Genomic DNA, 16470 nt, shown 5'->3' with positions numbered 1-16470 from the left:
CATGCGGGTTGATGCCCCAGGTCCTGCCTCTGAGAAAAAGGTATCTGACGGGTCTGATGCTCCTTGGGTGGATGACACCTAAATGAATATTGGTACAAAGTCCCAATTTATTTCTAATATCAGAGATCAGACCTCTACTCTTGCCTGATGCTTTTAAAACAAAAAAGGGGGAACTGTAAAGAGCTGTGTAATGCCACCCCTTAAAGATGGAGCTGGTTTCCGCCTTCCACCTTCCCGATGGTGAGTGCTCTCTGTCACAAACAACTCCATATTTGGCTAAGGCCGAGGATCTGGCTTGCTTCCGTGTATGTGGACCTATCTGCATTGTCCACAAGGCACGCTGGGGCTGGCTACCCAGAGGCTATTTAAGCTGTGGGCTGGCTTTCCCCAGGGTCAGAAGATTGTTCAAGATTCCTGAATAAACTGCATTGGGAAGAACAAAAAAAAAAAAAAAAAAAAAAAGATCAGAAAGAAGGAGAGGAGGACCTCCCCTATCAATGGACTTAGGGAGAGGCATGCAGGCAGAAAGGGGGGGAGGGTGGGACTGGGAGGGGAGGAGGAAGGGGCTTATGGGGGGATACAAAAGGAATAAAGTGTAATTAATAAAAGTTAAATAAAAAAAAAAGAACGGACATTCCAATGCAGGGGAATGTCAATGTTTGGATGGATGAAAATGCTAATTGCAGGAACCGTGTGTGCATATTTGCAACTGCATGTGGAGACCAGAAGTTGATTCTGTCTCCAACAATTCATCTATATTTTCGTTTTAGATGGTCTCACACTGAAATAATCCACAGAGAGAATATCAAAACTCACAAATTAGTTTCCCATCCCTCAGTGTCCCTTCCACAAAGGTTCAGGACTGTCATTGAATAATGGGTTGAAAGAATAAAACTACAGTAGCAACAGGTCTGTGAACAACACCTGCACAAAATTCGGCCAGTTAGAAGGCACAATATACCCAAACTTATGGGATACAATGAAAGTAGGGCTACAGGGAAAGTTCATAGTACTAAGTGCTGTCAAGAAGAAATATTCAAAACAATTCATTCAATGAATTTAAAGGATCACCTGAAAGCCCTAGGGAAAAAAGGCAAAGGACCCAAAGAGGAGTACATGGGTGGAAATAATCAAGCTTAGGGATGAAATCAATAAATTAGAAACAAATAAAACAATTCAAAAATCAATAAAACCAAGAAATTTTTTTTTGAGAAAATCAACAATTTACACAAACCCTTATACAAACTACCTAAAAGGCAGAGAGACACTATCTAAATCAATAAAATGAGAAATGAAAAAGGGGAACATAACAATAAACACTGAGGAAATCCAAACAATCATTACATCTTAACTTTAAAAGCCTATAACCACAAAATTTGAAAATCTCAATGAAATGGACAATTTTCTTAATCGATTCCACTTACCAAAACTGAATCAAGAACAGATAATTAAATTAAATAGTCCTATGTCCCCTAAGGAAATAAAAGTGTTCACCAAAAGTCTCCCATCCAAAAAAAAAATTAGCTCAGAGCCAGAGGGTTTCAGTGCAGAATTCTACCAGACCTTCAAAGAAGAGTGAACACCAATAGTCTTCAATCTTTTCCACAAAATAGCAACAGAAGGAACATTACCAAACTCATTCTATGAAGCCACAGTCACCTTGATACCTAAACCTCACAAAGACCCAGCAAAGAAAAAGAATTCCAGGCCAATCTCCCTTATGAACATTGATGCAAAAATACTCAACAAAATACTCGCAAACAAATTCCAAGAACACATCAAAGTCACATCCACTATGAACACGTAAGCTTCAGGTATACAGGAGTGGTACAATGTATGGAAATCAGTCAGTGTAATCCACCACATAACAAATTGAAAGATAAAAACAAAACAAAACAACAAAAAAAAAAACATGGTAATCTCCTTACATCCTGAAAAAGCATTTGACAAAATTCAACATTCCTTTATGTTTAAAGTACTGGAGAGATCAGGGATACAAGGCACTTACCTGAACATAGTAAAGGCAATATACAGCAAGCATAAGCCAACATCAAACTAAACTGAGAGAAACTTAAATCAATGCCACTGAAATCAGGGACAAGGCAAGAGTGCCCACTCTCTCCACATCTCTTCAACATAGTTCTTGAAGTCCTTGCTAGAGCAATAAGACAATTAAAGAAGATGAAGGGCATTCAGTTTGGAAAGTATCACTATCTGCAGATGATACGATAGTATACCAGAGCGACCCCAAATATTCTACCAGAGAACTCGTACAGTGGATGAACACCTTCAGCCAAATGGCTGGTCAAAAAATTAACTCAAAAAATATATATATATGCCCTACTGTATACCAAAGACAAAAGGGCCAAGAAAGAAATTAGGGAAACAACACTCTTCAAAATAGCCACAAAGCACATAAAGTACTTTAGTGTGACTCTAACCAAGCAAGTCAAAGGCCTGTTTGAAAAATATATTCAAGTATTTGAAGAAAGAAATTGAAGAAGATATCACAAGATGGAATGAACTCCTGTGCTAATGGATAGGTAAGATTAACATAGTGAAAATGGCCATTCTGCCAAAAGCATTCTACAGATTTAAAGCAATTCCCATCAAAATTCCAACACACTTTTTTACAGAGTTTGAAAGAAAAATTCTCAACTTCATATGGAAAAAAAATTGCCAAAACGGTCTTATAGGACAACAGATCATATGAAGGTATCTCCATCCCTCATATCAAACTGTACTACAGAACAATAGTAAAAAAAAAAAAAAATATGCATGGAACTAGCATAGGAACAGAATGGTGGATCAATGGAATTGAATAGAAGACACAGTAATAAAACCACCCACCTACAGATACTTGATTTTTTAAAAAGAAGCCAAAAACATTCAATGGAAAAAGACAACATCTTCAACAAATGGTGCTGGTCCAACAAGACATGTACATGTTAAAAAAAGTGCAAATAGATCCATACTTATCACCTTGCACAAAACTAAAGCCCAAGTGGATCAAAGACCTCGACACAAAACCAGACACACTAAATCTATTACAAGAAAAAGTGGGAAGGGCGTTGAACTAATTGTCAGAGGAGACAACTTCCAGAGCAGAACACCAACAGCACAGGGTAAAGATAAACAATCTATAAATTGGACCTCACGAAACTGAAAATCTTCTGTAAAGTAAAGGACACTGTTGCCAGAATAAATGACTGCCTACAGACTGGAAGAGATCTTCACCAATCATGTATCTGACAAAGAGCTAATATCCAGATTATATAAAGAACTCTAGAAGTTAAAAAGCAAGAAATCATGTAATCCAATTAAAATTTGGGTTACAGAGCTAAACAGAATTCTCAACAGAGGAATATCAAATGGCAAAAAAAAAAAAAAAAAAAAAACAGTCAAAGAATGTTCAATGTTTTCAGTCATCAGGGAAATGCAATTCAAAACGAAGCTGAGATTTTACCTTACACCCATCAGAATGACTAAGTTCAAAAACTCAAGTGACAACACATGCGGGAAAGGATGTGGAGAAAGGGAACCCTCCTCCACTGCTGGTGGGAATGTAAACTTGTACAACCGCTTTGGAAATCAATCTGCTACTTTCTCAGAAAATTAGGAATAGTGCTACCTCAAGATCAAACTATACCACTGCTAGGCATATATCCAAAAGATACTCAAGTATACAATAAGGACATTTGCTCAAACAGGTTTGTAGCAGCTTTATTCGTTATAGCCAGAACCTGGAAATATCTGAGATGTCCTTCAATGAGGAATGGATACAGAAATAATGGTACAATTACACAATGGAATACTACTCAGCAATTAAAAACAAGGAAATCATGAAATGTGTAGACAAATGGTGGGACCTAGAAAAGATCACCTGAGTGAGCTATCCCAGAAGCAGAAAGACACACAGGGTATAAACTCACTCATAAGTGGATATTAGACATATAATATAAACATACTAAAATCTGTACTCCTAAAGAAGCTAATCAAGAAGGAGGATGCTGGCTAAGATGTTCAATCCCCACTCAGAATGTCAAAGAGGATGGACATCAGAATAGCGGGAAAAGAGCGAACAGGACAGGAACCTACCACAGAGGGCCTGTGGAAGACTCTGCCCTACAGAGTATCAAAGCAGAGGCTGAGACTCATAGCTAAACTTGGGCAGAGTGAAGGGAATCTGATGAGAGAAGGAGGAGATAGAAAGACCTGGAGAGGACAGGAGCTCCATGAGGAGAGCAACAGAACAAAAATATCTGGACACAGTGGTGTTTTCTGTGACTGATATTCCAACCATGGACCATTCGTGGAGATAACCTAGAACCCCTGCACAGATGTAGCCCATGGCAGCTCAGTGTACAAGTGGGTGCCCTAGTAATGGGAAAAGGGACTGTCTCTGACATAAACTGATTGGCCTGCTCTTTGATCACCTCCCCCTCAGGAGGGTGCAGCCTTACAAGGCCACAGAGGAAGACACTCCTAATGAGACCTGATAGACTAGGGTCACATGGAAGGGTAGGAGGACCACCCGTATCATTAGACATGGGTGGAGAAGAGGAAGGGAGGGTGGGATTGGAAAGGAGCTACAGGTAGGATACAAAGGGAATTAGCTGTAATTAATAAAAATAAAAATATAATAATAATAATAAAACTAGCACAAAGCCACAAATATAAAGCCAGTGAAGTATTCCCCGATATAAAGATGGAAGATAAGAATGATGGGAATTTAAAGAAATCATGGGAAGACTTCAGGATGCAAATCCACCAATTTTGCTGACAATAGAAAAATTCCTCAATAGCAAACACTGAAGGAAAAACAGGCAGTGACAAGGAATGTCACATTTGCAAGCCTTCTATTCCCTGATAAGAGTGTCATCTCAAAAATGAGTAAAATTCAGAGGAGTCACAAGTGTCCCCTAACTGAGAATGAATTCTAATAACCTCTCTAGGCAATCCTGTCCAAAACTGAACAAGGAGAAGCAATGTCCAGCTCAGATAATAGGAAAGGCTGAGATATAACATAGAAACAAAACTGTGTGTGGAGCTGTTTAATTTCACATCTATACTGAGGAGACATACCAGTGTAAATACACAGGATGTTTTGTGCTTATGCACAAAAGAGAACTAAATAAAGTGGTGAGTCATTAACAGGGAAAAGTGCATAAGGAGCTTCCACACCATTCTGTGTTGATTTCAATAACTGTCATCTCTCTTTGATGTCTTATATCTGCTCTGGGCACTGCCTTCTCCCCAGGCCCAACTACCAGCCTGCTACAGCAGGAAGACATGCAAATAAGGCTTCTCTGTGCCCTTGAAAACCAGCCCTGCCCTGACCCTGCAGCTCTGGCAGAGGAGCTCAGCCCTAAATTTCCTGACCTCCCATTCAGAGATCAGCACTGAACACAGACATTTTACCATGGACTTGGGGATCAGCCTGGTTTTCCTTGTCTTTATTTTAAAAGGTAATTTATGCAGAAAGGATACTGTGTGTTTTATGGATATGAGAAAGAGAAAAATGTTTTTGTTTTGTTTTGTTTTGTTTTGTTTTGATTTTGTTTTTGTTTTTGTTTTTGTTTTTGTTTTTTGGTGACAGTATTCTGACCATCAGTCTCTGTGTTTGCAGGTGTCCAGTGTGAGGTGCAGCTTGTGGAGTCTGGCGGAGGCTTAGTGCAGCCTGGAAAGTCCCTGAAACTCTCCTGTGTGGCCTCTGGATTCACCTTCAGTAATTACTACATGCACTGGGTCCGCCAGGCTCCAGGGAAGGGGCTGGAGTGGGTCGCATACATTAATAAAGATGGTGGTAGCACCTATTATGCCGACGCCGTGAAGGGCCGATTCACCATCTCCAGAGACAACGCCAAGAACACCCTGTACCTGCAAATGAACAGTCTGAGGTCTGAGGACACGGCCACATATTACTGTGCAAGAGACACAGTGAGTGAGTGTAACTGAGAGCTCAGACACAAACCTCCCTGCAGGGCGCTCATGACCAGCAGGGGGCGCTGAGGGGTAACAGAAGTACAGCCTGTTCAGATGATCCTGGAGGTCATGGAGGGCTAGAAGGTGTTTGGCCTGCCCTCCCACAGGGTTTCTCTCTACAAGTATAGTGTGGAATAATCCTTGAAGTTTCCAAATATTCATTAAGCTGTTTTTCAGCATGATTCCTGTTCTGTATTTATTTGTTACAGTGTTTCTCTCTGTGTCTGTTTCCCTCTCTGTCTCCCTCTGTCTGTATCTGTTTCTGTGTGTTTGTTCTGTCTCTCTTTTTCTCTGTATGTGTTTGTGCATGTGTGTACATGCTGACAGGAGTTCTATTTATTTCTCAGTCTACATGATAATTTTGAAATAAATTCCATCACTGGGCCAGAATCTCACCATCTGTCTAGACTGGTTGGCCAGGGGGGTCCCAAGGCTCACTCTGTTTCTAGATCCCAGAGACAAGCTTACTCATTGGCTACCTACTTCTTTTTGTAGTTATGGAGAACTAAATACAGATCCGTGTTTTCTGTGGTAAGATCCAGAGGCACAGACCTATCTCCTCAGCCCACAATTTTTTTAAATATAGTAAATACACTGAATTGGAAAAAATGAGGAGCATTACAGAGTGAAAAAGTGATTCTTTGTAGGGATCAGGATCAGATCCTGAGGAAGCAAAGGACACATGAGACTATGGATCCCAAGATTCATGGTAGAGACTCAGTAAGAGTCCCTTGTTAAAGCCCTGTGTGGGGTTCAAGTTAGAGCCAGCATGGAAATCAGGCAGAACCGTGACCCAGGAACCCAGGTGAGCTTCAGTCTCTCCATCATCCTCACATGAACCACAAACAACAGACCCAGCCCTGACGAGCTGTGGTGATGGTAATGAAATGTGTGATGTCAAGTCTAGAGGGTAACCAAAAGCGTGGACAATACCCTGCAATACCTGAGAACAGATTGTCCCTACTAGCTAACACCTCAAAGTCTAACCTTAGTCCTGGGGTTTTATGTCCTAGCATGACGTGACTAGTTGGGGCATTGCCTCCTGTTACGTGATAATTCCACCTTCTTCCATGTGTATACGTGCATGTATACTTTATAAGTATTTCAGGAATTTTCTATAGTAAATAGATATGTGACACAGAGTGAATTCAAACATTACTTCCAAGAGAACATTCTCAACAAGCACAGGGTACCTCAGACCTCCGGAAGCTCAGGCTGTACCTGATGAGAAGGTGTTACAAGTCATGCTGAGGGCTGGCTGATGCTGTAATTTGTGGTTTCCTCTTCCTGCTTAGGAATCTTCCTGAGATCTCTCTATATTTCTGTGAAAATCTCAGAGAGTTTGCTTATAACCCAACATTATTTTCCTATGGAGGATCTAAGTCACCCATCTGACAGTTTTCCTATGAATCATTCATTATTTTGGATGTATGTGGAAATAAGCAACACCTCACTTAAATTTTTATCAAATTATAAAGTGAACCTTACCTGTATCAGCACTCTAAAACAGTTTTCAACAGACATGTGTTCCCAAGATGTCTAAGGCAATTGTATTCCACACAAAGGTACATTACCCATCACTGTTCACATATTCCATGTTTGAGTATTCAGGAAGTTGGTAAAAATTATTTTCCCTGACATCTCAAGAACAGTCCTCTCCCAGATACTACTTGAATTGCACAGTCTTGAAAAAGTCTGAGTCATTACCTGTGTTGATATCAACCACACTTCTTGTAACAGTTCTTAAAAAATAGTACTGTATTTTTCACAGTTTATGTTATCTGCCAAGACTTTGTTCTCACACACATTTACACAAGTATGCATCTACTGCCCTCTGCCACCTGGCCTGGGATGATTAATCTTTATGTTCTGTGGGAAAAACAATGTCCTTCCCTGAAAGGACACTAACAAAATCAATTCTGAGTACAGTCGGGACCAGAAGTCACCAGACATTGTTGTCTGTAGACCTGTAAACACACAGCAGGTGTGAGAAGGGAGGAACACTGTGTGACTCAGGATGAGTACACTGTAATCTTTAAAATTGGTGGAACTGGGTTCACTAGTAAGGGGACAGGAACTGTCTCTGACATGAATTCAATGGCTGGCTCTTTGATCACCTCCCCCTGAGGGGTAAGCAGCCTTACCAGGCCATAGAGGAAGACAATACAGCCAGTCCTGATGAGACCTGATAGGCTAGGGTCAGATGGAAGGGGAAGAGGACCTCCCTTTTAGTGGACTGAAAGGAGAAGAGGAAGGGAGGGGAGGATGGGGAGGGGATGAGAGAGGGGGCTACAGCTGGGATACAAAGTTAATAAATTATAATGAATAGAAAATAAAATTAACACACATTGTATATACTCACTCATATAGTCTTACAAGATATAATAAACATAATGAAATCTATACACCTAAAGAAGATAAACAAGAAAGAAGACCAGGGGTAAGATGATCAATCCTCACTTAGAAAGACAAATGGGAGGTGCATTGGACGTAGGAGAAAACAATTAACAGGACAGGAGCCTACCGCACAAAGCCCCCGAATGACTTTACCTAGCAGTGTATCAAAGCAGATACTAAGACTCATAACTAAACCTTTGGCAGAGTGCAGGGTACCATGTGAAAGAAGGGGGAGTTTGTATGACGTGGAAAGGAAAAGAGCTTCACAAGGACCAAATATATCTGGGCACAGGGGTCTTTTCCGATACTGACACTCCACCAAGGACCATGTATGGATATAACCTAGAACCTCTGCTCAGATGAAGGCCATGGTAGTTCAGTAACCAATTGGTTTCCCATAGTAAGGGGAACAGGGACTATTTCTGACAGGAACTCAATGGCAGGCTCTTTGACCTCCCACTCCCCAAGAGAGGAACAGTCCTGCTAGGCCACAGAGGAAGACTTTGCAGCCGGTCCTAAAAATACCTGATAAAACAGGGTCAGATGAAAGGGGAGGAGGTCCTCCCCAATCAGTGTACTTGGAAAGGGGCAGGGAGGAGATGAGGGAGAGAGGGAGGGTTTGGGAAAGAATGAGGGAGCGGGATACAGCTGGAATACAGAGTTAATAAAATGTAACTAATAAAAAATAAATTAAAAATAAATTTTAAAAATAAATAAATAAAACAAATAAAATTAAAAAAATAATAATATGTAGTGGGGGAGCCAAGAGGGTGGCGCCAGGAGAGCACTGTGTCTGAGAAGTGGAACAGTACTCTCCGTGCGGCGAACAGAAGACTGAACTCTGGGCCCTAAAACTACAGGTGAAGGGAGGCTCCCACAGCTTGGGAATCGGTCGAGTCCATCTCTAGCTGCCCAGCCAGAACCCGGAAGAAATCCCAGGTAACACAGGCTTTGGGTCTCGGACCAGAGCCGCACGCCTGCATGTCCTGATCACTTTCCCAGGCTGATCCATGGGCACAAAGGTGCTTGAGACTGGGAGTCCCAGTTGCAAGAAAACCCCACGGGGAAGGAAAGTTGCGAGTCTGATCACAGGTCACCCAGTCTTTCCCTGGAAGGTCTCTCGGACCACGGGTACCCGCCGCCATCACAACTAAGCTCCCGCCACAAGGAGAGCAGCTGTGCACCTAGCTCAGGGGTAAAGGCAAGCTGTGCGCCCCAGTGCAAAAGAAACTGGGCCCCACAGGGAAGGAAGAAACCGTGCTGCTGGGGTCACCTAGGCTTTGCCTGGGGAAAGTCTCACAGACCGCAGATCGCAATCAGGCGAGTATGCCCAGCCATCACAGATCCAGGCCCAAGGAGGGAGCACAGAGTTATTGGGAATCCAGCTCCCGCACACTAGCAGGCAGGCGCACACTCCGCCAGCCCAGCGGCCTGCTTTGTACCAATTACTCTTTACAGACAGAACTGTGCTCCCCAAGACACCAGAGCAGTACTCACCCGCCACAGATTACCTCTTGGGTTCTGGGGCACAGAGCCCCAACCTCAGACATACAAAAGACCGGGAACCCTGAAAAACACCTGCCATCCAGTAACTACCCAAAAAGCTGAGAAGACTTCCTTCAGGAAAAACCATCTTCCTGCCAAAGGGATTCTCTCCACCACAGGAGGCCAGGAACAACCAGAAACTAACTTCAAACACCTAAGATAGCCAATGGGTAGAGGACAGCGTAAAAGTTCAACCAAAAAAAGCCAGAGCAATATGGCATCTCCAGAACCCAGTTATCCAGGGGCAAATAGCCCTAGACACCCCAGCATAATAGAAATTCAAGAAGATGACCTAACATCTATGCTCATGAAGAAGATAACAGAGGAAACAAATAAAATATGAAAAGAAATAGAGGAAGCTGCAGCCAAACAGTTTGTGGCAGGCTGCATCATCTTCCCCTGTGGCCTGGAAAGCTTGCACCACCCAAGGGGAGGTGAGCAAAGAGCCAGCCACTGAGTTCAGGTCAGAGGTAGGCCCTGTTTCTCTTACTAGGGAACCCACTTAGAAACTGAGCATCGGATGGACTTCCTCTGGGCAGGGGTTCTAGGTCCTCTCCATGCATGGTCTTTGGTTGGATTATCGGTCTCTACAGGACTCCGGGGCCCTGATTTTTGAGCTGTGTTTGTCTCCTTGTGAAGCTCCTTTCCCCTCCACGTCTTCCTATCTCCATCTTCTCCATAAGGTTTCCAGCACTCTGCCCAAAGTTTGGCTATGAGGCTCACTATCTCCTTCCATACCCTGCTGGGTAGAATCTTTCAGAGGTCTTCTGTGGAAGGCTCCTGTCCTGTTCGTTGTCTTCTCCTACTTCTGATGTCTACCCTGTTTGCCCTTCCCAGTGGGGTTTCAGTCTCATCCCTAGGGTCTTTCTTGTTGTTTAGCTTCATCAGGAGTATAAATTTTAGTATGTTTATGCTATATTATACGGCTAATATCCACTTATAAGTGAGTATATACCATGAGTCCTTTTCTGCTTCTGTAATACCTCACTCAGATGATCTTTTCTAATTCCCACCATTTGCCAGCAAATTTCATGATTTCCTTGTTTTTAATTGCTGAGTAGCATTCCATTGTCTAAATGTAACATAATTTCTTTATCCATTCTTCAGTTGAGGGACATCTAGGTTGTTTCCAGATGCTGGCCATTATGAATAATATGCTGCTATGAACACAGTTGAGCAAAATGTATTTGTTGTATAGTTTATCATCTTTCAGATATATATCCATGAATGGTATAGCTGGATCTTGAGGTAGCACATTCCTAATTTGTGAGAAAGTGCCAGATTCATTTTCAGAAATTTTTTTCACATTTTTTATTATTATCTTTTACTACAATTTGTTCAATTTGTATTCCAACTGTGGCCACCTCCACCGTCTCCTCCCAATCCCTCCCTTGCTCCATTCTTCTTCTCCCCTTATTCCTCTCCTATAACCCACTGATAGGACAGGTCCTCCTCCCCTTCCATCTGATCCTAGTCTATCGGGTCTCATCAGGATTGGCTGCATTGTACTTCTCTGTGAAAGGCTGTGTCCCCCAAGGGGAGGTGATCAGAGACTGCCACTGAGACAGCCCCTGTTCCCTTTACAAGAGAACCCACTTGGAAACTGAGTCTATGGACAACATCTGAGCCAGGGTTTTAGATCTTCTCCATGCATTGCCCTTGGTTAGGGTATCATTCTCTCCAGGGCCCCCAGGGCTCAGATTTTTGTTTTTTGCCTTTTTTTCTTTTTTTTTTCTTTTTCTTTTTTTCTTTTTTTTTTCTTTTTTTTTTTTTTTTTTTTTTTTTTGGCTTTATTGGGTCCCTTTTAGAACTCCTGTCCCCTCCAGGTCTTTCTATCTCCTCTTCTGCCCATAAAATGCCACACATTCTGCACAAAATTTAGCTGTGCTTCAATAAGTCTATCAGCAGAGTCTTTCAGAGGCCATCTGTGGTGGACTTCTGTCCTGTTCCCTGTCTTCTCCTGCTTCTGATGTCTATTGCATTTGCCATGCTGAATGAGGATTGAGGATCTCCCCTAGAGTCTTCTGTGTTGTTTAGCTTCTTTAGGAGTATAGATTTTAGTATGTTTATCCTATATTATATATATATATATTATATACCACTTATGAGTGAGTATATACCATGTGTGTCTCTCTGTTTCTACGTTACCGCACTCAAGATGATCTTTCTAATTCCCACAAATTGCCTGCAGATTTCATGATTTTCTTGTTTAAATAGGTAAGTAGCATTCCGTTGTGTAAATAAACCACATTTTCTGTGTCTATTCCTCCATGAGGGACATATAGGTTGTTTCCAGATGTTGCTTCTGGCTATTACTCATAGAGCTGCTACGAGGTAACACTATTCTTAATTGTCTGAGAAAGTGTCAGACTGATTTCCAAAATGGTTGTATAAGTTTACCTTCCCTTTCTCCACATCCTCTACAGCATGTGCTGTCACTTGAGTTATTAATCTTAGCCATTTTGATGGGTGTAAGGTGAAATCTCAGGGCTGTTTTGATTTGCAGTTCCCTGATGACTAAGAATGTTGAGCATTTCTTTAAGTGTTTCTCTACCGTTCAACATTCCTCTATTGAGAATTCTCTGTTTAGCTCTGTGCCCCATTTTCTAATTGGCTTGGTTTGTTGGTGTTTAACTTCTTGGGTTTGTTATATATTCTCTATATCCTCTGTCAGATATAGGGTTGGTGAAAATCCTTTCCCAATCTGTAGGTAGTTGTTTTGTTCTGGTGACAGTGTCCTTGGCTTTACATTTCAGTTTCATGAGGTCCCATTTATTGAGTCTTGATCTTAGAGCCTGTGCTGTTGGTATTCTGCTTAGGAAGTGGGGACTCCCAGATGGCAGTGACCAGTGCGCACAATTTCTGAAGGGCAAAAGATCCAAAACTCAAAAACTTTTGAGTGAATGGGCAGCTGGAGTCAGAGCATCATCTTTGAGGCTTCCCTGGCTAGAGGGGACAATGCATGAATTCAGACAGATTGGATCCTGGCGCCCGTGATGTCCCTGGAGCCTGATAGTGGGGAACTATCGACCGCCTGCACTTTTGGCTGCACCTTTGCTGGCTCTTTTGGCAGTGGCTGTGGCAACAGTGGTGAGTCCATAACCCCATGTATGGGGGCCTCCTTACTTTAATGGTCAAATAGGGGACTGAAATCTGAGAGTAGGAAACTGTGGGCACTCTGAGCTTATAGCATACTCCTGCAAGTGATGTTGTGGGCCCTTTGGGCTTTCCACACATGCCTGCCAGTGAGTGCTTCTGTGTGAGAGTACATACAGAGACCCTGATCGGGGTCCCTATAAGCTAAAGCCAGATTCCATATCCCTCCCACTAACACCCTCACTGTGGGCAGCATAGGGATCTCAGGAAAAGCATTCTCAACACTGAAATTCCTTTTCTGTGGGTTTCCCAGTGGAGTCCTGCCAAACATTTCCTGGAACCAAGATGGCACAGTCCAGACAGACCTGAGCATTTGGAGCACAATACTGAGACATGCCTGTTGGCCACTGGGCCATTCAGGACGCCTGGACACATGCACTGTGCCTGCCAATGGCGCCTACACCACAACCTCCCTCACACTTCACCCTTCCAGGCAGCTACACATCTACACACACTCCTGCACTTGACCCTAGTGCCCGGGACCTTTCTCCCTTAGCTGCATCTGAAATACCAATAGCCACTCTCAAACCGGTGGACCTCTCTCATCTTCCTGAAGGATACTCCAGGCTCTAGAGACAGAAGGACCCAGTCTGCAGTTCCAGTTCCAGGAGCAAACAGCAAAGGCTCCTGAATTTTTTTTAATGCTACTCTTTTGGCTGTTATAGATGTGGAGTTACTTGGCAGGACCATGGATAGGGAAGGATCCAGCTATTGCTATAAACTCTGCATATCCCAAGAGCTAAACATGTCATACAAAGACAGGAATGTAGAAGGAACACACCAGAAGGTATCACCTGAAAAGAGAGGGATGGACTGCCACACACCTGCTCTCATAACCACTGAAAATTGTCTTTCCTAGGCTGTGCATGGATCCAATTTTCTAGGCTCCTTCAACTTGAATGCAGTTCTTCAAAATGTATAATAGGAGACCCAACAGGACCCCAGTGAGCCCCAAACATATGAGAGGGACCCCAGTGATCTGATTCAGTATAGACAGTATTGGCCATTCCATTATCTTACTGTCACAACATCACAAGAATGTGATGACTACAAATGAGAGCACAGCTGACCACCAGTGTGTAGGGTGTGACTATGTTTCAGGCTCAGAAATGCAAATATGATCTCAGCAGTTAGGGGTAGAATTGAATGTCATAGACTTTAATTCTGTATGTATGGGGCTGATTTGGCAGCAGTCTAAGAAGAGAAAAGAGGCTTGAAGAATGTTGGGTAGAAAATAGATCCCAGCCTTGACTTGCTTCAGCATCCCTTTCTGTGCATATTCTGTCACCTAGCAACCTTTGTGGATAGAGTTTGAAGACTATATGCCTTTAGTTTCTTTCCCTTTTTACTAGTTTTTAAATATTGTTTTTAATTATTTGAGAATTTCACTTAGTGTCATCTTAGCCAGTGTTCTATTGCTGTGAAGAGACACCATGAGCACAGCAACTTTTAGAAGAGAATGCAGTTAGTTAGTATCTGCTTATAGTTTCAGAGGTTTCACCCATGATGATCATGACAGGAGCATGGCAGCATGCAGACACAGGTAGTACCTGAGAAGGAACTAAGAGATCAGCTTCAAGATCTTCAGGCAAGAGGAAAAAAAAAATAGATCTATTGCTATAAGCTTGGGCTTGTAAACTTCAAAGCCCACCACCAGTAACACACTTATGTCCATAAGATCACACATACACCCACAAGGTCACACCTAATCCTTTCAAACTCCCTTAAGACTAGGCATTGAAATATAAGAGCCTCTGTGGCCATTCCGATTCAATCTACCACATTCCACACTCTGGTCCTCAGAGGCTGGTAATCATATCATAATGCAAAAATGTCTTTAGTCTCACTTCTGATTTTCCCTATGTCTAACACATTTCCCCGTTGTTTGAGAGCTGAAAGTTTAAACTCTCTTCTGAAACTGAAGGCAGTCTTTTAGCTGTAACTTCTTGTGAAATCAGAAACATATCAAACTCTTCCAACAAACAATGGCCCAGAATATGCATTACCTTTCCAAAAGGAGGAATGGAGAACATGCTGAGGAAATGACAGACTAACACAAAACTGAAAACCAGCAGGGCATCTCCAAGTCTGGTGTCAAAGTGCTCTACAAATTTGCTTACAAAGATCTGCAACTCCTTTTGTTGATGCAACACAATTCTCTGTCATGGGATCCACACCCAGTCTTCAGCTTTCCTTGGCAGGAGTCCCGTGGCTCTGGCATCTCCAGTATCTTAGGGTCTCTGGCAATCTGGGCTTCACCTTCTTAGCTGCATGCAATGGCCCCTCTAGGTCTCCATGCAGGGCCCCCCACACACACTAGCCTGACCTCAGCAGCTTTCCTTACCTGTGGAGGGAGATTCCACAACCCCTCTCTTGTCACTTGGCTCTAAAGCTAGAACCACACAGCTGAAGCTCCCAAACCTGCTGCTTTGCTGGGGCTGGAACATGGCCTCCTTTTTCAAATACATTACCACCAGCTTTCTGCTCTTGATGGCTTTCTTGACTTCTTTAGCTTTTCTTTGACTCCTTTTCACAGGTTGGAAGCTTAACTTTTTGAGGTCTTGCCCTGCAGTCACCACCTGTTTATTGCACCTAGCCTGAGGCTTGTCCTTAGATTTTTATTTCTTTTGCAGCTGGACATAATTCACTTGTACTTCTTCCTGTTCTTTTTTTTTTCTTTTTTTGCTCAAATTGTACATTCAATATGTTTCCTTGCTCAGTTTGCTCCTTTTCATTTCAGATCTCCTAAGTCTTACCACTAATACCAAAACAGTATAGTCTACACTATGCTGTCTTGAAATCTCCTCTGCTATTTCCATTAATACCAAACTTATCAATTTAGCCTCAGGGAGATTTTTTGGAACAGAGAAGAAAGCAGAAACACTCCTCTTCTTATGCTGGGCCATCACAGTTCAAATTTTCCTCAGTACTCTCTTCTCTGAACCTATTAGTTTGGCCCATTAAGCCCTGCTTCAAGCATTCAACTGATTTCTTAATCCAAAGTAGAAGAAGATATCATCCTGAGTAAAGTATATAAAGACAGAGTTAGTTACATTAACTTATAAGTCAATATTAGCCATATAATATAGGATAGCTATCCACGGATCTAAAGAATCTCAACACTAAGAAAGCATACCACCCTGGGAGGATGTTTAAAGCTCATTCAGAATGGCAAAAAAAAAAGATAGACACCAGAAGCTGTGGAAGAGAGGAAATAGAATGGGAGACTACTATAGAGGCTCCTCTGAAAGAATTTACACAACAGGGGATGGAAACAGATGCTGAGACTCAGGGTCAAACTTTGGATAGAGAGCAGGGAGTCTTATGGAAGAAGAGAGGGGTTGGATATGAGCAACATGGAGGGGACAGGAGCCCCACAAAGAGAAC

General features: G+C 42.4%; 1 gene segment (V, D, J or C); it reads left to right on the top strand.

Moving 5' to 3' along the window:
* Window positions 1–5355: 5355 nt before the first annotated feature.
* LOC110543409 (immunoglobulin heavy variable 3-74-like) lies at window positions 5356–5958 on the top strand. The segment is given in 2 exon segments: window positions 5356–5468; window positions 5630–5958. Coding segments are annotated over 2 exon segments (375 nt in total).
* The last annotated feature ends 10512 nt before the right edge of the window (window positions 5959–16470 follow it).

The sequence above is a fragment of the Meriones unguiculatus genome, chromosome 7, assembly GCF_030254825.1.
Source record: "Meriones unguiculatus strain TT.TT164.6M chromosome 7, Bangor_MerUng_6.1, whole genome shotgun sequence".
NCBI lineage: Eukaryota > Metazoa > Chordata > Mammalia > Rodentia > Muridae > Meriones > Meriones unguiculatus.
Note: the sequence above shows the minus strand (reverse complement) of the source record. Positions and strands in the feature narration are given on the sequence as shown.